Genomic DNA, 22,827 nt, shown 5'->3' on the forward strand with positions numbered 1-22,827 from the left:
ACTTGTGGGCCATCGTTCTACTTCCTACTTTAGATCTCTACTTGTGGGACATCGTTCTACTTCCTACTTTAGATCTGTACTTGTGGGCCATCGTTCTACTTCCTACTTTAGATCTCTACTTGTGGGACATCGTTCTACTTCCTACTTTAGATCTGTACTTGTGGGCCATCTTCCTACTTTAGATCTCTACTTGTCAATTAAGCTTTGCTGTGCGGGCTAGACTGTGGTCGACCAGTATGACGAAGACGCATCGCCTCATCGACCGTCATGTGTCATCATCATACCAGGCCGTAGAGTGGAGACGGACGTCACGATCCTACTGGTGACTGGGTACATCTGGGCTGGTGGAGATGGGATTGTGATGGGTGGAGATGGGATTGTGATGGGTGGAGATGGGATTGGGATGGGTGGAGATGGGATTGGGATGGGTGGAGATGGGATTGGGATGGGTGGAGATGGGATTGGGATGGGTGGAGATGGCATTGGGATGGGTGGAGATGGCATTGTGATGGGGGGAGATGGTATTGTGATGGGTGGAGATGGTATTGTGATGGGTGGAGATGGCATTGGGATGGGTGGAGATGGCATTGGGATGGGTGGAGATGGGATTGGGATGGGTGGAGATGGGATTGTGATGGGTGGAGATGGGATTGTGATGGGTGGAGATGGGATTGGGATGGGTGGAGATGGGATTGGGATGGGTGGAAATGGGATTGTGATGGGTGGAGATGGGATTGGGATGGGTGGAGATGGGATTGGGATGGGTGGAGATGGGATTGGGATGGGTGGAGATGGGATTGGGATGGGTGGAGATGGCATAGTGATGGGTGGAGATGGGATTGGGATGGGTGGAGATGGGACCTTATGTTTGATGGAACCCTGGCCGTTAGAACCCTCCCCCGACACACAGAATAAAAATTGGAGCACCCCCTCCCTAGACTAGATTCTACAAGTATATTTTATAACATATAGAAAATAATATACTTTAACCAATGTCATCATCATCGTGTCCCCCCCCCCCAGGAAAAAATGCCTAAAAGAAACCCTACAAGCCCGGGCTGAGTTGAGTACTTCCAGGCACTAAAGGATTGATGCGTTGTGTGGTGCTGTATGTTTTCTAACGCGATGCTGATGAGTCTGATGTTAACCGCTGCTTAATTGTAGAGAACATGCATTTTTTTTAACCCAAGTTTGTTGACCTTTGTTATTACAATGAGAATCAGACAATTAATTAACCCAGTTAGATGTTGGTATTACTGATAATATGATTTTTTTTTTCTTATTACAATTGTATTTAATTGAATGATGTATTAGAACAAATATACATGTCAGCTGACGTATTTTAGTTTTACTTCAATCGATATTGGTTAAGCCGTAGGAAGTCTATTGTTGTTTGCTCATCTGCCCGAGGTAATTCGAATTATAATCAACAAACCGTCTGGGTTATTTAGAACAAGGGGATAAATGCATGACATACACACACATTACACACCAACACATTCAGATATACGCGTGGGTGTAGTACTCACTACACACATGAACACATACACAATGTGTGTGGGTGTGCTTAGCTCTCACATCAACACATTCAGATATAAGCGTGGGTGTAGTACTCACTACACACATGAACACATACACAATGTGTGTGGGTGTGCTTAGCTCTCACACCAACACATTCAGATATAAGCGTGGGTGTAGTACTCACTACACACATGAACACATACACAATGTGTGTGGGTGTGCTTAGCTCTCACACCAACACATTCAGATATAAGCGTGGGTGGAGTACTTACTACACACATGAACACATACACAATGTGTGTGGGTGTGCTTAGCTCTCACACCAACACATTCAGATATAAGCGTGGGTGGAGTACTCACTACACACATGAACACATACACAAAGTGTGTGGGTGTGCTTAGCTCTCACACCAACACATTCAGATATAAGCGTGGGTGGAGTACTCACTACACACATGAACACATACACAAAGTGTGTGGGTGTGCTTAGCTCTCACACCAACACATTCAGATATAAGCGTGGGTGGAGTACTCACTACACACATGAACACATACACAAAGTGTGTGGGTGTGCTTAGCTCTCACACCAACACTTGCACCGTGTCATGTATAATTCATCCCAGTTTTCCCTGGGGTTCTCGTAGAGCTGGTCTCAAGGCGTGCTGGCATCCACCCGTAGTTAGCCTCTACAAATCCTGCCGTGTTTACCTCACCCTACCCGTGGAACCCTGGATTGGTTTGATCCAGCGCATATTCATGGCGCTCTTTTCTTGTACGATTCTCATCGATTATCGATCCGCCCCCAGAGGCTGTCTTTTGTTGTTGTTTTTTTTTAATATTTTTCAAAGTTGATTACAGCGTTTCACAATAACAGGCTTTAACGTCCCACTGAGTATGTGGGTTGGGTGTTTGTTTATAGTACAGCTGACCCAGTAAGCCAGTATGACGTCATCGCCTTTCAGGATGGACGTCGGTGGTCAGGGTGATAACCTTGACCCTATTTCTCTAACCTGAATTGTGGAAATTTTATGACTCCGTGGCATCTTTTAAAATCTCACACGCCATGATATATAATATGTATGTGTGTGAATGTATCCACTGTCTATCTAGAACACTGGTGAGAACAACAATGTGACCTTGGCATAGCAAAATAGGTGAGAAAACACGCAATTGGTCATTAGAGATTTCATTTTTCCTTTTGTTTAAAGTAAATTAAAGGAAATAATATTTTCCCCTAAGTGGAAATTTTGTAACCTAAATGATGTGAATTATTTTTTTTTTTAATATCTAGATCTATATCAGGTTTTATTTACAGAAACATTTCCTTCAACTGTTAAGTTGCCACCAGAAAAAAACCTAAAATACTTTAGATTTTATGTTCTAAAATGTTTTCTAATTGCTGTTGTCAGTCCAGAGCGTATCACGGTGTACTACTACTGCCTAATGTCACTCAGGCTTACGATAAAGATGCTTACAATCTAACCCACATATGACCTCTGTGCTAACCTTTACACTATTGCTAACTTAACCTCTTTGTGTCTATGCCTATGCTACTAAAACATAACCACATGTATTACAAATCATTTTAAAGTAATTTTTTTATTATAACTTTCATTTTAATTTTTTTTTAAACGATACCATTTTTTTTTTAAATTTAAAGTTTAATTAAATTTTAATAGTTTAAAAATATGTTTTTTTCCATTTAAATTGCAAAGGTAACATATCTGACATTAAAATAGAAATTATAATATTTAAAATGTTCTACAGTATGAAATAAACTCGTGAAATGAATGTGCGTTATAAAATCGATTAAAACCCCAGTTGATTATAGTTTTATTGATGTGATAAAACATACCATTTCAATTAGTATGAAAATCGAGCTTAGTTTAAACTGTTTAAAGAGACACACGAAAAGACGACAATAGCTGCAAGTAAAAAAAACTAACTTTATTTCATGATCCCCTTGGAATCCTGTGATCGCTTCATTTGTATTCCCATTCAAATTCACATTATCTGGTCAGCAATAGGGCCTGTAAGTAGGTCACAACTTCTCGTTCTAGTACTTGCCAGCTAGTAGATTTCGAGACCGTAGACTTTCAGTCTCTTTAATCTTAAAATTTTGTGCTGCCATTGTATGCGGCTGCCGTCAGAAGAAGAAAAAAATGTTTATAACCCTTCCCCCTTTGAACATAAACATCTTGCTACCCCCACCCCACCCCCCCCCCCCCCCCCACCCCCCCCCCACGGGAAAGATTTTAGCATGTACCTTTTGAAGTGGGTTGTTTGTTTTCCCAAGTCCCGTTACGCACCGTGTTGCTAGTACCCTCTGAATGATAGTACCGTCGAGATGACGTGGTTGCGACACTTCCACTGCAAGTTTATCGAATGAGATCTTCTTTCAGAGCTCTCAATTTCCTTCTGGATCCCTTAAGCCATGCAAATGGTGTATTGAGCTTCGTGTGGTTTGTAGCTAGAGCAGGCCTCTACAGATGTCGTCTGTGATAGATAGGGGATGTAGAGTCTTTTATTTTTTGTTGTTTACTTTTTGCTTTTTAATGTTGGCCGTTTTTGTTAGAAGCGTTGGTGAGTAGTTATGCCGGGTCGTCCTTTTTAAAGCAGGGATATGGTTTATGCTTGATTTCTGATTTCTCATAAAGCAGAGATACAGTGTATACTTGATCTCTCATTTACGGAAGTGGTGTTCAGGTGTGTTAGATGTTTCGCTATCTAACTGTCCTGAATTAGAGAGGTACTGGCAAGGGGTCCACTCCCCCCTACAGTAGTGGTGGAAATGCTCCAAGTTTAACGATAGCTTTATAATATTTGTTCCTTGGTCAGTGTGTTGTATTAAAGTAATTTTAAAGTCTTAAAGCAAGCCATCGATTATTGGTAAATAAGCTGGGATAATCATTTTAAGAAACTCAAATATGTTTATGTTAAGGTGAAGTGAGGAAATATGTGTAGATACTTGAAATAGGCAGTAGTTAAGTTTTGATGCTCGTGTTGTGTTGTGTTGAAGTCAGCCATAGATACTTGGTGTTGTCAGCCAAAGTTCCTACGTGTTGTTAGCCATAGACACTTGGTGTTGTGGTGAAGTCAGCCATATATACTTGGTGTTGTCAGCCATAGATACTTGGTGTTGTCAGCCATAGATACTTGGTGTTGTCCGCCATAGATAGGCCTACTTGGTGTTGTGGTGAAGTCAGCCATAAATACTTGGTGTTTTCGTGAAACAGAGACTGGGGCAGACATTGAATGTGATATTAAGGAAACTGGCAGTGGAGTATCGATCTAATCCCCTTGGCCAGCGGGCGCATCCTATCACGTGACCAGGCTGTCGTCACGAGTCGAGCAGTCAGGCACATGTGGGGGACATACATCACAGCTGTCCGACATACATCACAGCTGTCCGACATATATCACAGCTGTCCGACATAAATCACAGCTGTCCGACATACAGCACAGCTGTCCGACTTACATCACAGCTGTCCGACATATATCACAGCTGTCCGACATAAATCACAGCTGTCCGACATACATCAAAGCTGTCCAGCCGTCAGATACAACTTCGTTTTATGTTTAAAAAATAGTTTTTACCCTTTGTAACTATACCAGCTTTAGTTGTAGCATTTGTGAAATGCACGTAGCTGTGATACCATATTTAATTGCACCATTTGTAGATGTACCACTATACTAATTGGTTGTGCCATTTTTATACCACCTTAGCTGGTGGTTGGGTGGTAGAGTGTTAGACTGCTAGCCAGAAAATCTAGAGTTCAGATCCCGGAATTGTGTTCGTAGGATGTCCCTGAGCTAACTCATCTGTAATGGGTACCTAACTAATAGGGAACGTTAAGGCGGCTGGGCATCGTGCTGGCTGCACTATCGCTTTATAGGCCGAGGTCACAGAAACAGGTGAACTCTACTTCATCTGCTCCATCGACCGCGAGGTTCGAAAAGATAACCACATCTTACCTATAGCTTGTTTGTATCACCACGTTGAGTTACATAGCGTGTAAATGTACCACCATACTTGATTAGTACCAATGAATTACAACACAACTCTTCAAAGTCCTACACACCCAACAAAAGTAGATGTATAACTGTTCTCTTGTCATTTACAAGACGAGATAATAATCTCTGTCTTACGAGCAGATGAACGCGGCTTAGTGTTAGGTTTAATCGGGTTGTGTTACTGACAGCAAATAAGACTCCTCCCTTGATAAAATGAGATGGCTTTAAACTACAAGCCCTACGGCTGTTGCCTACCATTTGAAATGCTAATCCGCCCTGTCATGTGATATTACCTTGTCCTATTGAATCTTTCAATGTCTGCAGGTCTATTACAGTGTTTAGCCTCCTTTATGTATCAAGTTTCCTACCAGACTCAGTTAGCTCATTAAGCTCGTTGAGTTTCATAGCTGTATGCTACATGTCCATGTGTATATGTCTATATTCACCTAGCAATGATAGGACTAGCAATGGGTTATGTCATAAATATACCGGATACACAGCTCTGACTTTACCTCTGAATATTAGTTTACCAGCGGGGACTTAGCTTGCTGTATCAGTTTACGGCATTTTTCAACCGCTGTAACTGTAAGGGCTACTGTTAAATTTAGGTCTTGGGACTGGGGTTAGGGTAAGGTTAGCGATAATAGCAACAAATTAAATATACTTGATTACTTCTTGTCACTGGTTTAAAAAGCACCCTATTTGCTAACTATGAATTATCAGCCTAAATCAGTGACTGATATTTGGATCCTTGGTAATAAGTTACAATGCACGATGAAGGTTGGAGATTTGTAAGCAAATGACATGCTTGATATATCATGGTACTGTAATTTTTGACTGTGTATAGAGTGTACGTTTGTACATACCTTTGTTTGAAGGAGAAAGTTCTCGAATATCGACAACATCTATGGTTTACTTAATGCAGCACACCAGCCTCACCCACCCACACAACCTCCCCACCCCCATTTTGTACAGTACACATGAGGAACTGATTAAATGCTGGTCACGTGACTCTATACCTCTCATCTCTCTGGCATCTGGCCTGCCCTCCCTGGCATAGGTATCGATCGTATACCAACTTGTGCTTGTTGTTTTTTGTGTCACCTTCTTAGCTTACTCTCATTATTTCATTCAACACTACATCGTGTCATTTGTGTCTTGATGCTAGTCTTGTTATACATTTTATGTCGACACTTTTATACATGTTTTGTGTGTTCCATAGTGTTCCATTATGTCCCAACTGTATCATTATGTTCCATCATGTCCCAACATGATATGTTCCATCATGTCCCAACATAATATGTTCCATTATGTCCCAACATTGTAATTTCTATTATGTTCTTGCAACTGTTTTGGACGAATGCTTGTGTTACAGTAGTCTATTCTCTTGTAGTTCCCAATACCAATTAGATCTACATCATCTTCCTAACTCATGAATATCTTATCGTTTTTCTATTCATATCCCCCCCCCCCCCACTTTTTAAAAAAAGATATTTTATCCTCTTACATTTTAACGTCTTTTTCCTTAACTCACCAATGAATCTTTTATGCTTCTGGGGGGGGGGGGCGTTGTCCCTAGCCCGGGCCGGAGCACGTCCGCCTTCCAGCCCCTTCCCAATGAAAAAGAAATAATTTTAAATTTAAAATATTTGCTTCAACGGACCTTCCTCGCCAAATCTTGTATTACAAAACTGATGGACGTACCTTGCTCACCTAATCTAGGACAGACCTTGTTCACCTAATCTAGGACAGACCTTGCTCACATAATCTAGGACAGACCTTGCTCACCTAATCTAGGACAGACATTGCTCACCTAATCTAAGGACAGACCTTGCTCACCTAATCTAGGACAGACCTTGCTCACCTAATCTAGGACAGACCTTGCTCACCTAATCTAGGACAGACCTTGCTCACCTAATCTAGGACAGACCTTGCTCAACTAATCTAAGGACAGACCTTCCTCAACTAATCTAAGGACAGACCTTCCTCAACTAATCTAAGGACAGACCTTGCTCACCTAATCTTGTTAGCTGATGTGGACCAGGTTCCTGTTGGAACTATTTGCTCATTATGCCGGCTCCGGTAAGCTGTGCCGGTCTCTCGTCGCGTCTCGCCGTTTCTCGCACGTCTTGACAGTACTCGGCCAGTCGGAGATCGGTGCGATCGGTATTCAAACAAATAATGCCTTGAATATTTCATCATTCGATCGATCTGTAATCTGCGGGTATCGATTGATCGTGTTGGTCATGTGGAAAAGAAGTTTCCAGACTTCCGTCCTCGTGACTGGTCCAGTAGCGTCTGGACTTTTAACACGTTTACAGTAGTGCCTGGTCTTTTAACATATTTAGTGTCTGGTCTTTTAACCCGTTTACAGTAGTGTCTGGTCTTTTAACATATTTAGTGTCTGGTCTTTTAACACGTTTACAGTAGTGTCTGGTCTTTTAACATATTTAGTGTCTGGTCTTTTAACATGTTTACAGTAGTGTCTGGTCTTTTAACACGTTTACAGTAGTCTCTGGTCTTTTCAACCTATTTACTGGCATATAATACTGTAGAGAGGGTAGAGACGAATTTATTACGTTTTATGCCAATTCAAATTTGTTATCTTCACTGTCCCAGGAGTGTTTACTGAATTAGATCGCTTATCGGGGATGCGAGTTTTGTTGAAAGAAATGTTCCATCTTCTTACAAAGATGTGAGCAAAATCAGAATAGATCTATCTAGACTTGGTCCAACATTGTCCTATGTTTAGTGTTTAATGTTCTTAATTGGTTTAAAAACACGGAATCATCGTTTTCTATCTTCTTGATTGTTGTGTCATCATCTATTACACCGTCTAGACAATCAATACACAACTAATTACGTGGAGTGTTTGCTCTATGCATCAGAAACCCTTTACCATGTGTCAGCTTGTTTATCTCTACCATAACATCTGGGTCCATAGGCGGATCTGTCTTCATTGTAACAGCACTGGTACGGTGGTTCTAACCTCTAGTGTATAAGCTGTGATACAGCACAGTGGCGTTGGCAGAGGGCTACCCCCCCCCCCCCTCCCAATGGACCTCCAAAATGAAACAAAGAAAAATAATTTTACATAGTTTAAATCAATATAATAGGTAGATGGATGGATGAACATTTTGTTGAAATAACCCCCCCCCCCCCACCCATGACAAGTTCCTGCCTAAGCCACTAATTGGGTAAATACACATACACCATCTACATGCATAGGGATATACTTACATTACGTGTCACCCCATAGACTACACTGGTAGGTCGAGCCCCATCTATTTCTACAGTGACAGATGAAATATTTCGATTAGCTCCGCCTACCGTAGTTTGCACTAGAGAATCAATCATTGCCGTTTGATCAGTCCTATCTAGCTCGCTACTCACCAGCTGTTTCCCGTGAACTTTAACACACAGCTCACGTCCGACACAAACCTAAACACTCAGCATGAAAATATACCACTACAGCAAGTAGTCTTTCTCATCCTATTTTTTTGTTTGATAATGAATTATTTTCATTTTTTTTTTAAAGAATTTTAAAGCACTGTAAAATAGCTTCATAGATCATTAGGTTTTAACTTAGATAAATGAATTGAAACAAAACTGGGATACCTATTGAAACGGCCGCCATTTGTAGTTTATATGTGTCATATCTACTAGAGCAGAGATAAAATTACACGTTAGATATAACATAAAATCGTTTATGTCCCACCAAAACATTGTCACGTTATACCTAACTTCTTCCGTACATTAAAAAGATACTATAGTGGAATACATTGAAGAAAGATTGTACTAACTTGGACAAGACGACGGTCATCTCAGACATATAGCTCGACATATAGGCTATTTAAACGGGACGAAATACAGAAAGCTTGGGAACTAAGGCTTAATTTGTCTTTTTTTTTAATAAAGGGGGGGGGGATGAGGAGGTGGGCAAAAAGCGAGCATTGCATCACAAAAGAACAGAGGTTTAAATCGGTAGCCATTTAACAACAAATGCCTATTTTAAAAAGCATTTTCTAAGCTCTGATTTTGTTTGTTGAGTGCTTAGAGAAACCCGACCGTTATTTGACATGAGCTAAAACATGTTTTTGTCAATTTCGTCTTGTGAGTGGCCGCTATAAAAATTAAAGCTGAAAAAAATGCAGTACAACACTAAGAAAATTACACTTCTCTACGGGTAGATGTTATGCTCTAACAGCTGCTAAACCCTCAAGCCGTTAAATTATGTTAAACTGGTAGGCCTAGATAATAGGTGAACCGGAAGTATGAATTGAGAAAAAGTTTCACGCGCGAGGCGTTTTAAAAACTTTCCCACCAAAGATAAACGTATTGCCAGTAGGGCTTATACTTTATTAGCTTTCATTTATTACCGCCCTCACAAAGCACCCAGTATTCTGGTAGCTAGTGGACATTTCTGTACATGTGTAGGGTGTGTGTGTGTTTAATCTTGAGCCCCACGATTTGGGTCAGTTGATTGTTTATGTTGTGGTGGCTGATAACATCGGGGGGTCACAGCTGTGTCTATTGTTGACATTACGAGCAGCGTGATCACAGGACGTTGTAAATTTTGTCCCATGGTGCAGCTGACATGATTCGTACAGTCTGGTTAATGTACAACTGGCATGATTGGTACAGTCTGGTTAAGTGTACAACTGGCATGATTGGTAGTCTGGTTAAGTGTACAACTGGCATGATTCGTACAGTCTGGTTAAGTGTACAACTGGCATGATTGGTAGTCTGGTTAAGTGTACAACTGGCATGATTGGTACAGTCTGGTTAAGTGTACAACTGGCATGATTGGTACAGTTTGGTTAAGTGTACAACTGGCATGTTTGGTACAGTCTGGTTAATTGTGCATGATTGGCACACTCTGGCAAAGTGTACAACTGGCATGATTGGTACAGTCTGGTTAATGATACAACTAGACTGATTGGTAACGTCTGCCTGGTTGGCACGGCATGATTTATGGTACAGTTTTAATGAAACTACTTGCCATATGATAGGATTCGTTCGATGGTTCGTTATTTTAGTTGAAGCAAAAAGGGATTTCGTGTATAGTTCACAGTCTTGACATCATTTATTCTACTGCTCTTCATTAAACCGTCTAGTTTCCTCCTAAGCAGACTTTGGTACAAAAAATAATCTCTCGAATAATGGAGGCAAAATGTCCCATAAAAACCGCTATACATTATTGATTCCTGTCAGCATTGTACGGGCCACCGTATCAAAATATAAGGGCTGCGGTGGAATTTTTTAGCCTGATTATAATAGATGATGAGAAGATTTAGTTGAAAGCTTTTTTTTTTTTTTATTCATGATAGATCGTGACTTTTCACATTTTCTCTCTTCAGTTTCACTTGCCATTTCTCTTTACCGTCTCACGTTATCGCTTCTCCGTTTCACGTGACATTACTCTTTACCACAACCTGTACACATCCTCCTATAATCTCAAGCTCCACCCCCTGCTCAAGCCCCACCCACTGCTCACGCCATTATTTACACAATCCACCATTAAGACGTGCATAAAAACCCCGTTTTATTGAAACTTGTGCTATTGATATTAGTGCAGGCGTCTGTCGCTTAATGCTCTACGGTTTCTAGCCGTCGTGGTTTTTGTTCAATGCAAACTCCCTCACAAATCGTTCAATCATTGTGTAAACAAACGACAGTAATTTAGAGTTATTTTTTCTTTGTCCGCCATACTTGCTGACGTAGGCCAATGCTAAGTTTCTTTTGCCGAAATTTTTAAAGTTTGAAATTCCCGTTCCTTTTGCTTTAAGCTGTAATTAGAAATGAATTATTTAGTCTTATTCCCATTTTCAAAGGCGAAAAAGAGCATGTAATACTGAGAAGTCTTAACATTTTAAAAACTTTGCATCGACCATCCATTACGATTACACAAGGCTAGCGATAAATCTGTCATGAATGACGTCAGGAGGATTATGCACCATAAATAAATGGGACGTCAGAATGGCGGAATGACATTTGGAGTAACTTTACGCTTTCCGAACATGAGCTCCTCTAGACTTAATGTGATCAGCACGAGCCTCAATTTTCTGCCAATTTCAGCCTTTTTAAGAAGCTCTTTCTAATAGTATTTTCTTCTTCTGCAATCTTAAGAGTGCAGTGCCGATAACGAACGTGTTAATGACATTTCACAGTACTGACAGTTGGGTGGGGGTGGGAGGGTTCGGAGATATTATAGTCTGATGGCCTGGTTTTGTGTGATAGAGGGAAATGGGAAGGTAACATGCTTTAGGTGCATGGGCTTCAATAAATGAACTCAATTGCATAAACACAGGCATCTAGTGGGAGGAGGGGTGGGGGCACAGCTAATGTAAAGAAACACTTCTGACATTATTTATTGCCTGTGTTATTTCATATTACAGATCTTGTTGCAGTAAATACACATTTATTACACATGTTGTACCTGCCGTCTCACTGTACAGATCTTGATTACAATTTACATTAGTTTTTCACTAGCTCACTTGTGTCATGACACATCACAGTTGGTGTGAAGTTACACATGACATGTCTGGTGACTGACATTGCATATTTTTCATATTTTTGTCAAGATGGCACTATAGACTTGGTTTTGTACAGCACCCTTCTCCAATGCTTTGCTCTATAAAACAGAATGGCTCTGTTTACTGGAGCATTGATGCTTGATAAAATAAATCTAAAATAAGTTTAATTAATTCCTTTTCAATGGAATCATTGAGAGAAATTTATATTAGGTCATACGGTCTGGCTGGAGTTTATCCCTTATGTTTTAGTCATGCAAATAATTGTGTGGAAACCTTATCCAGTTAACTTTTGAACAGATGTGTTTGTTTGTTTATTTGCGCAGACTACCAGCCTCTACATGATCCAGATTTGAGCACTGTACTCTCCAGGACCAGTTCCACCCAGTCCTACCCTGCCTCCGCCCAAAACCGTCAAATTTTCATCAATGCAGAATGTCAGAAATTTTGCTCAAATGAAATCAGGTAATTTTTTAAATTCTCTGTACCTTTTTTTTAATGCCTTTTTATTTCATTAATTATTTTCTGTCTAAAAAAAACATCAACAAAACAAATAAGTAATTTTGTTTAGTTAAAAGATTTATTGATGTCTAGTTATTTCCTACCATAGATTTCTTTCTTGTAGCTGTAGATTATAAAAACAAGATCTTAACATCAGCAGCCCCCCCCCCATGTCTTAATTAAGAATGTGGGATTTGTAATAAATTTTCTATTGCTGAATGTGCCGTCTTTACTTCTACCATTCAATACTTATGTACCATGCTTAACTTTTTCTCCACACAGCACTGCCAAGTACAACGTATTCACATTTTTACCCAAGTTTTTGTTTGAACAGTTCCGAAAATATGCCAACATCTTTTTCCTCTTTATTGCTCTTATGCAGGTGACTAGCTTTTATTTTTAAATTAAAATGTTATTTGAAGATTAGATCTAGTGGAAGTTTTTTCTTAATTAAATTCTACCTTGACAAAAATGTATTTCTTGTATTTTGCTGTTCATAGATATTGATGAAAAAAATGATGCAGTATTTTCAACTATTTCCTAATTTATCACAGCCGTGTGCAAACATTTTGTCACTGCGTCACCCTTGAAAAAACAAAAAACCTTGGCGTATCTCCTGTCCGCTCTCACCTCATAGGTGCCTTTTTACCCAATTAAATGCAAGCTATTGAAATAACGATAATCCTTACTGGTTTATACTTCAAAGGAGATAACCATCCATGTTCAAACATGTCTAAAACTAAGAAAGGAATAACAAGGTTCAACTATGAGATAGTCATTGCAAACTTTATTGAAAATTGTGTCTCTGGAGACATGTCATTATTTTGACTATATTAGCTGTTAATTATTTCTAGCTGTATATTTTTAACTATTTACATTTACCTTTCTGTGAAACCTCTCAAGCCCCTGCTAGCACTAGAGCACTCCTCCCTAAGGAATCACATCTCCCAGTTAGTATACAGCTGATGTAGACTGTACTATTGATTGAATATTTTAGCCTATCTGTTATCTGTTACTATGTTAAAAATGGATGTAATACTTTCAGCAAATTCCTAATGTATCACCTACGGGGAGATATACAACCGCAGTACCTCTTATGCTCATCCTCTCTGTGTCAGCCATCAAGGAAATTGTTGAGGACATTGTGAGTCTTTTCATTTCACTTTATTTTACCAAATGTTTCCAAATGGGCAACAGTACAGTATTACACTAAGAATACTAGTTGTTTTTTGGGAAGGGTTAGAGTAGAGCTACTAGGGGATAAAAGCTTCCCTGCTGAAATTCATATATGTACCAATTAAACTTTTCTCTTATAGATAAAAACCTTGTGTTGTGATTGATTTGGTAGAGATATTTTATAATTTCTATGATATAATGACAAATTTTATCAACAGAAAAGACACAGAGCGGATGGGAGTCTTAATAACAGAGCAACACATGGTAAACCACTTTCACTATCACTTACGTCTGCCTTTTCTCTAATACTCTTATAATTAATTTGAACAATTGTTATTTTTATTTTTACACCTTTGCTTGAATATTTTATTTTTAGTTCATAGAAGTAACAAATGGATGGAGGTGAAGTGGAAAAATGTCATTGTGGGAGACATTGTGAAAATAGATGATGGTGAACATTTTCCTGCCGACCTTATCTTGTTGTCTTCTAGGTGGGTACCTGCAGTATTTGTACTGTCCACCTTAAATCAGAAACCTCTAGTGCTTCAGCATTATTTAGAAGTCATGAAACAGGAAAAACATTTTGCTCAGTTATATCTTTAAATGGGGATTTATTTTTACGCCATGCTCAAAAAATATAATTTTTAATGTGACGAGATTGTCTTAATTATTTCTAATATTATTTTTATCTGTTTGTAATCATTTTTAATCTATTTATACATGCCTAAAGTAACAGCCCTGTGATAAAAACAATACATTTTATTATAATTTTTAAAAATCACAGGTGTTTATTTTTTTTAATTTTTAAAACAGTATGTCAGAACTTATAAATGTTTTTTTTTATGTATACTAATAAAAATGAGTTCATGTTAAAATTTATAAATTTATGCAATGTTTTTTGTCTTGAATGATCAGCGAGCCTCAAGCTATGTGCTATATAGAAACTTCTAACCTTGATGGAGAAACAAATCTCAAATTGCGGCAGGTTAGTTGTTTTATCACATGACTGATCGCTGTTCATACACCTCTAACTTGGATTTACTGTAGTAGTCACAAAATAACATGGCCAGTGATTCTTAATTCAAAATGGGGCAAGCTGACCTAGTTAAAAAAATTCTCAACTGGTCTCTTGTTTTAAATTCTGACTCCCAACATAATAGTAGGTTAAGTGTGTTTGAAGGAAACTTTGTATTTTTAAATGGGAGCTAGTTATTTAAGTTTAAATCAGAAATTATTTATTGACTTCAAAGCTATTAATGATAAGGACTTATTTTTAGGCACAGAGCTCTCTGGCAAAGGTCTTGATTATTTTAGTGGCTATTTAATGCAGGAACTAAATAGCATATAATGTAAAAATTGAACCGCTCCCAATGTGCGCAGGGTTCTCCGGCTACCTCCAACATCGTGACAGGGGAACAGCTAACAGAACTCCGAGGGATGGTGGAGTGTGAGCAGCCAAACAGGTTCCTGTATGAGTTTGTGGGGAACATTCGCATTGGCAGCAAAAAGTAGGTGTCACCACTTCAGTCAAACACTAATACAACTAACATTACTTATGTAGTATCAAAATCACTAGTCTTCTTTTTCAACTGTAGCTGTTATTTGGAGTTAAAGAAAATTATTGAGTCATTTATTGTTGATACTAACATACTAACCATAAAGTTCTTGTTCAGCATAGCTAAAGGCTCAGGTTCTAAGCCTGCCTCCTTTATTCTATTTTATCCATTAGTCATACTCTGTATTTGATTACTAGAATCATCAATAATTATGTTTTAACCTCCTGGCTAGTTTTAATATTGCCATTAATTATACCATAACAAAAAATTATACATAATAGAAAGCCTCAAAATTTTAAAATTCCTTTACTTCCTTTTATAGATTTATTAGACTGTAAATGTGAAATTGACCAATACTGAATATGTATGGTCTAGTATTAAATTCACTCACACTTCTTGACACATGCTAAAACTTTTAAAGCCATTTTGATACGTGTGAAGGCATCCAAATTAACTTTGATAAATGTAAATGAATCGCCCATTGAATCAGGAACTCTCTTAAAAATGACACAAGTTTTTGGCGTCGTACCCGTAAGAGCATCAAACGTGACAATAATGCAATGTGTAGCAGCATGAAGTGAGTGGTTCAAACTTGACTGAATTCTTGTTGGTTTATAAACAGTTCATGTTTCTTTACAAACAGTTCCAGTTAGATGTTGGTTCTCAAGTAGTTCATATTTTATTATGATAAACAGTTCTTGTTAGTCATGTTTTTTTTCTTCTACTGAATTTAGTTTTTAAATGCCAAAAAATGTTTTAAAAGTTGCTTTTTTTTTTTTAGGTTTTCAAATTTTATAAATAGAAAATAATTTTTTTGCAGTAATGTAATGAATGTTTTGATTTTTTAATTTAGTGTGGTTGTTTTTACAAGCTTTTCTCATCACCAAGTTCATTTGTTTGTGTTCAATTCTAGGAACTCAATTTTTAACCCATTTATCATTCATCACCCAGGAAATCTCATTAATGTACCATTTTAAAAAAGAAAATATTTTTAAATGAATTTCTTTATTTTTAGTGCATTAAAAAGCTTGTTTAGTAAAGGTTTATAAGTTCTATATTTGTTTTATTTCTTAAAATATGTTTTAATTAGTTTTGATTTAGTTTATTTTAAATAAGTTTCAAGATCTAAATAAAAACATTTTGTGTAGTTAATAAAGCACATCTTAAGAAAATCTCTACTTTAGTGCAATAATAGCTGATCACATGTAAAATACTATTCTCTGTGTAAACATTCATAGTATATTATTTTTGCAGATTTCTCCCATTTCAAATTTTAAAAATATTCAGTACTCTCCTAGTATTTCTAGTTTTATAATAATATGGATAACTTTTTTAAAAAATCCGCAGGGAAAATAGTTCAAGCATCTTAAATTTAATCAAATAAAATCATTTTCTACTCCTTTTGTAATGCTATTAATTTTATTGTACTCTGTCTTGGGTTTTTTTATTAAGAAAATCATTGAACAATGTTAATGAATGTCACAATTTTTTTTTTTTTAATTTTGTTGTAATTTTATAGACCTGTACCATTGGGCCCAGATCAGATTCTGCTGAGAGGCGCTTGTTTAAAAAACACCAGCTGGATTTATGGTGAGTCGTCATGCCACTTTTAACTGAGGTCAGACAGTTTACACTTAGAAATTCAATACATAAGTAAACTCATGTTTGCTGAGGTCCAGTTTACATCTTAAAAATTCCCATACACTATTAAACTGTAAATGTACAGCTAGCCTACACTAGTATTTAAACAAAATCTTTTACATCAATATAGAAACAAAGTGAAAACATCTGATAAACACACATGTAGAACCACTGCACTCAAATATGATGCTGTTGTTTGTTTTTTTGTTTGGCAGGTCTCGTCATCTACACTGGACCCCAGTCAAAGTTGATGCTCAACTCCACAAGTACTCCTCTTAAAAGGTCTAATGTGGAAAAAATGACCAATAAACAGGTACACATTTCATTCTTCAGCCAGGAGTCAGCAACCATTTTATAAGTTGTTTCTATTTTTTAATCTGTTTCCAGATACTCTTTTGTTATGCAAGTTAGTCATTCAGTTTTACCTTTTTTTTATTTTTGTATCCAGTTAGTCATTCAGTTTTACCTTTTTTTTTATTTTTGTATCCAGTTAAATGTTCACCTGATGCTAATTTTACTTCTTATTATTTTGTTTCCAGATATTACTTCTGTTCCTCATGTTGGTCATTCAGTTTTACTTTTTTTTTTTATTTCTGTACCCAGTTAAATGTTCACCTGATGCTAATTTTACTTCTTATTATTTTGTTTCCAGATATTGCTTCTGTTCCTCATGTTGGTCATTCAGTTTTACTTTTTTTTTTTATTTCTGTACCCAGTTAAATGTTCACCTGATGCTAATTTTACTTCTTATTATTTTGTTTCCAGATATTGCTTCTGTTCCTCATGTTGGTCATTCAGTTTTACTTTTTTTTTTTATTTCTGTACCCAGTTAAATGTTCACCTGATGCTAATTTTACTTCTTATTATTTTGTTTCCAGATATTACTTCTGTTCCTCATGTTGGTCATCCTGGCATTGGTCTGCTCTGTGGCTAATCACATCTGGGTAAAAGAAAATGAAAATGAGCACTGGTATCTCTTCTATCATGGTATGTTGGTTCAATGTCCCTTAAGCTTAACACTGTGGTTTGTTGCACTTAAGAGAGGTGTATATAACACTTTTATTTAGTCCTAAGTTTACTGTTGATTGTTTTAGATGCTTTCTATGTTGTCTGTATTGAATGCTTAATTATTTTAGAGCTAGAATTAATAATAATCCAATCTAGGTAATTCAATGTAATACAGCATTTAGACTACATCCAACATTTCTGTGTCTTAAAAATTATATTTAAAAATTTTCAGCACAATCAGTAATATGAGACAGATGTCAGTGGCCTTTGTTCTATGAATAAATTATCCTACAGATTGAGTACATAAGGCAGTAATATACAAATCATCAACTTTTCCTGTAGTTCCCAAGATACATGGTGCAGATGAAGTAGAGTTCATCTGTTTCAATTACCTCTGCACTCAGAGGGATAGTTGTGGTCTAACCTATGTTCTGCCACCTTAGTTTTCCCTAACTTGAGCTGGGTTGGCTGAGGAACATCCTACAGACTCAAGTGTGGGATCATAACCGTGTAATATATTTTCTTCAAAGACTTACTGTGTAAGTCACACACACAAACAAATGTATCGTTTGATGCACTAAGGAGCAGGCATTGGTCTACACTTTGCTATGATAAATGTATTACAACAATATACTTCAAGGGTATCATTAAACCTGTCCTTATCAATCACCAATTATTCTTAAGTCTATGTTGTAGCACTTACAATTTGGAATGTTTCAGTTTGTAGAAGTTTACATGCTGGAGAGAAACTTTATTTATTTTTTGTTCATGCCTTGTTAACACCCCCTTTGTTTCATACTTATCTTTCTTATATTTCAGCCTATTCCCCTGCTTTACCCCTTTTGTTATAGTTACTTATGTTCTATCCTGTTATCATCCCATCTAGAAGGTATTAGTTGTTCTAATGTCATCCTGTTCCATTTGTTCCTAGTTTTGCCACAGTTCAAGTTTCAAGTCATTGTCCTTTTAACAGTAATGAGATGTATAAATGTATCAAATGCTGCATCTACATCTTTGAACTTTAAAAAAAATTCTGAATGTTGTTCCATTTTGTGTCACCTTCATCAATGATCATCATGTACCTCCATTTCAGTTAGTGACCTGAACTCAATTTTATTCTTTGATCAAATTGTATGTCAGAGTTCTTTGCTGGGTTGTGGTCTTTAAGTGGAAAATGTTTTCAGATTGTCTCTGTAAAACTGTCTGTCCTCATCATTAGGCAAAAGACCATCATAAAAGAGTTTGTCCTCATTAGTCTAAAGTAAATGTAAAACTGTCTGTCCTCATCATTAGGCAAAAGACCATCATAAAAGAGTTTGTCCTCATTAGTCTAAAGTAAATGTAAAACTGTCTGTCCTCATCATTAGGCAAAAGACCATCATAAAAGAGTTTGTCCTCATTAGTCTAAAGTAAATGTAAAACAATATGTCCTCAGACTAAAGTAAATGTAAGACAATCATCCTCATTAGTCTGAAGTAAATGTAAAACAGTCTGTCCTCATTAGTCTAAAGTAAATGTAAAACAGTCTGTCCTCATTAAAGTAAATGTAAGACAATCATCCTCATTAGTCTGAAGTAAATGTAAAACAATATGTCCTCAGACTAAAGTAAATGTAAGACAATCATCCTCATTAGTTTGAAGTAAATGTAAAACAGTCTGTCCTCATAAGTCTAAAGTAAACGTAAAACAGTGTGTCATCATTAGTCTAAACAAAATGTAAAATAGTCTGTCCTCATTAGTCTAAAGTAAATGTAAGACAATCGTCCTCATTAGTTTGAAGTAAATGTTAGACAGTATGTCCTCATCATTATGGAAAAAAAATGTTTTATCACACTTGATGTTTCAAACAAAACTAATTTTTAAAATGTTGTGATTTTAAATAGTTTTTTTTTATAAGTTATTTTTTATAAAAGCAGTACTTACTAATCTATTGTTTTGTTCTTTTAATACATTTTAAACAATTAAACTTTCTTTCATTCTTACCCTATAGCAAAACTTCGTAATTATTATTATGGTAAATATTGTACACTGCAGTTAGCCGAAACTAATATTTTCATTCAATAAAAGAAAAAGAATGTTACATAGCAAGGTTTAGATGCGAAATTAGTTCCTCAAAAAAGAATAAAAATTGTCTGTAAATAAATGTATAGTTTGATATATAAATAAAAGAATGATTAGAAAACAAAGGCTTGTAAATATTAGCTCCATGCAACATTTTTTGGAATACAATTTACTAGAGTGGCATTAGAAAAGACTGTTAAAATTTTTATTCTTTAAGCTTGTATTAAAATTAAGATAAATAAAAATGCATAAATATTTTGAAAATGCTCAATAAATTAATATTGGCCTTATCAAAACTGAAATCTGGATAAAGTTATTTTTTTTTTATATGATGGTCTGAGCACTAATTCTTATGTCATATACCTTTTTATGGACTCCTTGGTGTCTTTAGGTTCTAGATCAAAATTCTGACAGTATCTGAATCTTAAATCTTCAATTGTGAAAATTTTCTACTAAATCTTTCTTTCTTTCTTATTGAAACACAAGAATACTTGAGAAATACCTTAAACACTTTGTTAACCACTCTTGAATTCTTGCACTAGTCTTGCTGTTTTTAAATAGTATTTTCCAATCTAGTAAGTTGTAAGCTGAGTAAATGTATGGCATGTTTGACATTGTATTTCAATTTTCCATTGGCATCAGTCAGTAGATTTTATTTTGTCTTATATTTATGAGAATCCATTCAGCTAGTTGCTTATGATTAGACTGAATTTTTACAGATAATATTACTGGTAAGATGAGACAAAGTTTGATAAAATGCTACAATCTCTCTATTCCTCTTCCAAAACAGTCATTTGAAGATTCAAATCATTGGGCTATTATCACAATTTTTGCTACAGATTTTCATAAAGTTTTGCTTGACAACTAAACACACTGAATTCTAATAAATTTCATGATTTTTTTTTTGTACAGTTAATTACACTGAGGTTTCTATATTTCAAAATTTGAAACGAAAATTTTGTTTTGAATAATTTTAAAATAATGTCCACCTTTAGCAAAAATAAAACTCACCAAATAGTAAGGTTTCCCAAAAAATGTTGTTTGGAGTTTAAAATGTTTGTGTTGAGGATTAGGGAGTTGTTATGCATTGTCAGTCACCTTTATTCAGATCTTTGTTTCGTTTATATATACTTTTCAGTTAATATTTTTCAAGCTAATATTTTGAGCTTCTGTTTTTATTTCATTTTGTATAGTAATGACACACAGAATCTAAACCTTGCTACACGTTTGCTTCCTGCTTTATTTTCTTTATTGTTTGAATTTTTTAATTTTTTTCGCAAAGCTGATTTCTGTAACTTCTTTTTGCCTTGGCCATTACAAAGCCACTATGTTAACATGTCGTGCTAAAAAAATTTTTCACTTAAATTTACAAAAACATAATGTATGCTAACAAAGCTGTCATCATTGCATGAACCTGCTTGGCTAGTGCATGTTTTCTATGGTGACATTCCTTGTGGCGTAGCTAGATGCTTAACTCAACAGGATAGACTTCTTATTTTGCTTCCCATGTTTGCATAAATATAGGGCTGGACTTGATCTAGCCAAAAAATGTTTGAAAAAAAAATACAACCTGCCCTCCTCCAATGTTATGGCAAGATTTGTGTGTACTAAGAAATGCATCTGCTTGTTGATCTTGAAGTTAGTATGTTCACCATGGAATCTTATCACCAAGTCAGTGATATGTATTCTGAACAGAAGAACCTTGTCACTTAGTAATGACTCTAACCATTAACATGAGCACACATTTCAGCCACTCTCCTAACACGAATATACAACTCTGTCACTGTTAACAAGAGCAGACAATGCTGTCACTTTGTTAATAGGGTACACAACTCTGTCACTGTTAACAAGAGCAGACAATTCTGTCACTTTATTAATAGGGTACACAACTCTGTCACTGTTAACAAGAGCAGACAATTCTGTCACTTTATTAATAAGGTACACAACTGTCACTGTTAACAAAAGCACCAAACCCTAATCAGTTAAAATTTAGCACATAAAAACCTGTACATGACCAAGTTAAGAGAGCCCCCCCCCCCCCCCAAACTAATCCACAGTGGCCAAGCTGCCTACATATACATATAAGGTGACCAGCTATGGTTACATACATTATGTTTGATTATTGTTTAGAGAATGATTCCACTCATAAATAACTTATGCGTATTCAGAATTATTTTAAAGCAAAGACTTGAACATTTTAATTTTTGACATCAATTATTACCTAGTATAACAAATGGTATAAAAATAGCTTAAGACAGTAATGATTGTTTTCATACTACCTTGTATTTTTTGTTTTTTTCTTCTGCCAGAACTAGTAAAAACCAATTTTGGCTACAATCTGCTGACCTTCATCATCCTGTACAACAATTTAATTCCAATCAGCTTGCAAGTCACCTTAGAAATGGTCAAGTTTGTTCAAGCTATCTTCATCAATTGGGTCAGTTGGTTCATCTTGTTGCAATAATCCATCTTTGTTTCGTTGGTCCATCTTTGTTGATTTGGTCCATTGTTGCCGTGAACTGCTGCCTCTATCACTCCTGTCATCTGGTATCTTAAATGTGATAGTGATTAAAATGCACTCATTTCATTTTTTGTATCTTTGTTGTTTTAATATTTGTTGTGTTCATTAAAGTGTATGGCTTTAACAGTGAAGATGTAACTAGTCCTAATACAAGTGCTGGCTTTTTCTCTGACATCCAGGATTTAGATATGTATTATGCCAAGACCAAGACGCATGCCAATGCCAGAACATCAAATTTAAATGAAGAACTTGGTCAGGTGGGTTCAATAAGATTTTAATGTTGTAAAGAAATTAA

At 36.4% G+C, this 22,827-nt stretch overlaps 1 protein-coding gene across 15 annotated transcripts in view; it reads left to right on the plus strand.

The window, feature by feature from the left end:
- Positions 1 to 22,827, plus strand: part of LOC131942062 (putative phospholipid-transporting ATPase IA) — a 68,480-nt gene that overhangs the window by 14,391 nt on the left and 31,262 nt on the right. For 13 of the 15 annotated variants that reach the window (XR_009386704.1, XM_059301751.1, XM_059301756.1 and 10 more), the window contains exons 3-16: positions 12,395 to 12,533; positions 12,852 to 12,951; positions 13,615 to 13,713; positions 13,964 to 14,009; positions 14,122 to 14,236; positions 14,661 to 14,730; positions 15,126 to 15,253; positions 15,792 to 15,878; positions 16,821 to 16,891; positions 17,158 to 17,255; positions 17,821 to 17,929; positions 19,941 to 19,964; positions 22,321 to 22,448; positions 22,712 to 22,789. Coding sequence is in view for 14 of the 15 variants with exons in the window: in XM_059301751.1 (XP_059157734.1) it covers positions 12,395 to 12,533; positions 12,852 to 12,951; positions 13,615 to 13,713; positions 13,964 to 14,009; positions 14,122 to 14,236; positions 14,661 to 14,730; positions 15,126 to 15,253; positions 15,792 to 15,878; positions 16,821 to 16,891; positions 17,158 to 17,255; positions 17,821 to 17,929; positions 19,941 to 19,964; positions 22,321 to 22,448; positions 22,712 to 22,789 (1,292 nt within the window). In the remaining variant the exon portion in view is untranslated. The remainder of the gene's footprint in view (positions 1 to 12,394; positions 12,534 to 12,851; positions 12,952 to 13,614; positions 13,714 to 13,963; positions 14,010 to 14,121; positions 14,237 to 14,660; positions 14,731 to 15,125; positions 15,254 to 15,791; positions 15,879 to 16,820; positions 16,892 to 17,157; positions 17,256 to 17,820; positions 17,930 to 19,940; positions 19,965 to 22,320; positions 22,449 to 22,711; positions 22,790 to 22,827) is intronic. The other 2 variants (XM_059301758.1, XM_059301760.1) reach the window with 2 other exon arrangements.

This window comes from Physella acuta, unplaced genomic scaffold, assembly GCF_028476545.2.
Source record: "Physella acuta isolate Inbredline_101_S28 unplaced genomic scaffold, ASM2847654v3 ptg000386l, whole genome shotgun sequence".
Taxonomy (NCBI): domain Eukaryota; kingdom Metazoa; phylum Mollusca; class Gastropoda; family Physidae; genus Physella; species Physella acuta.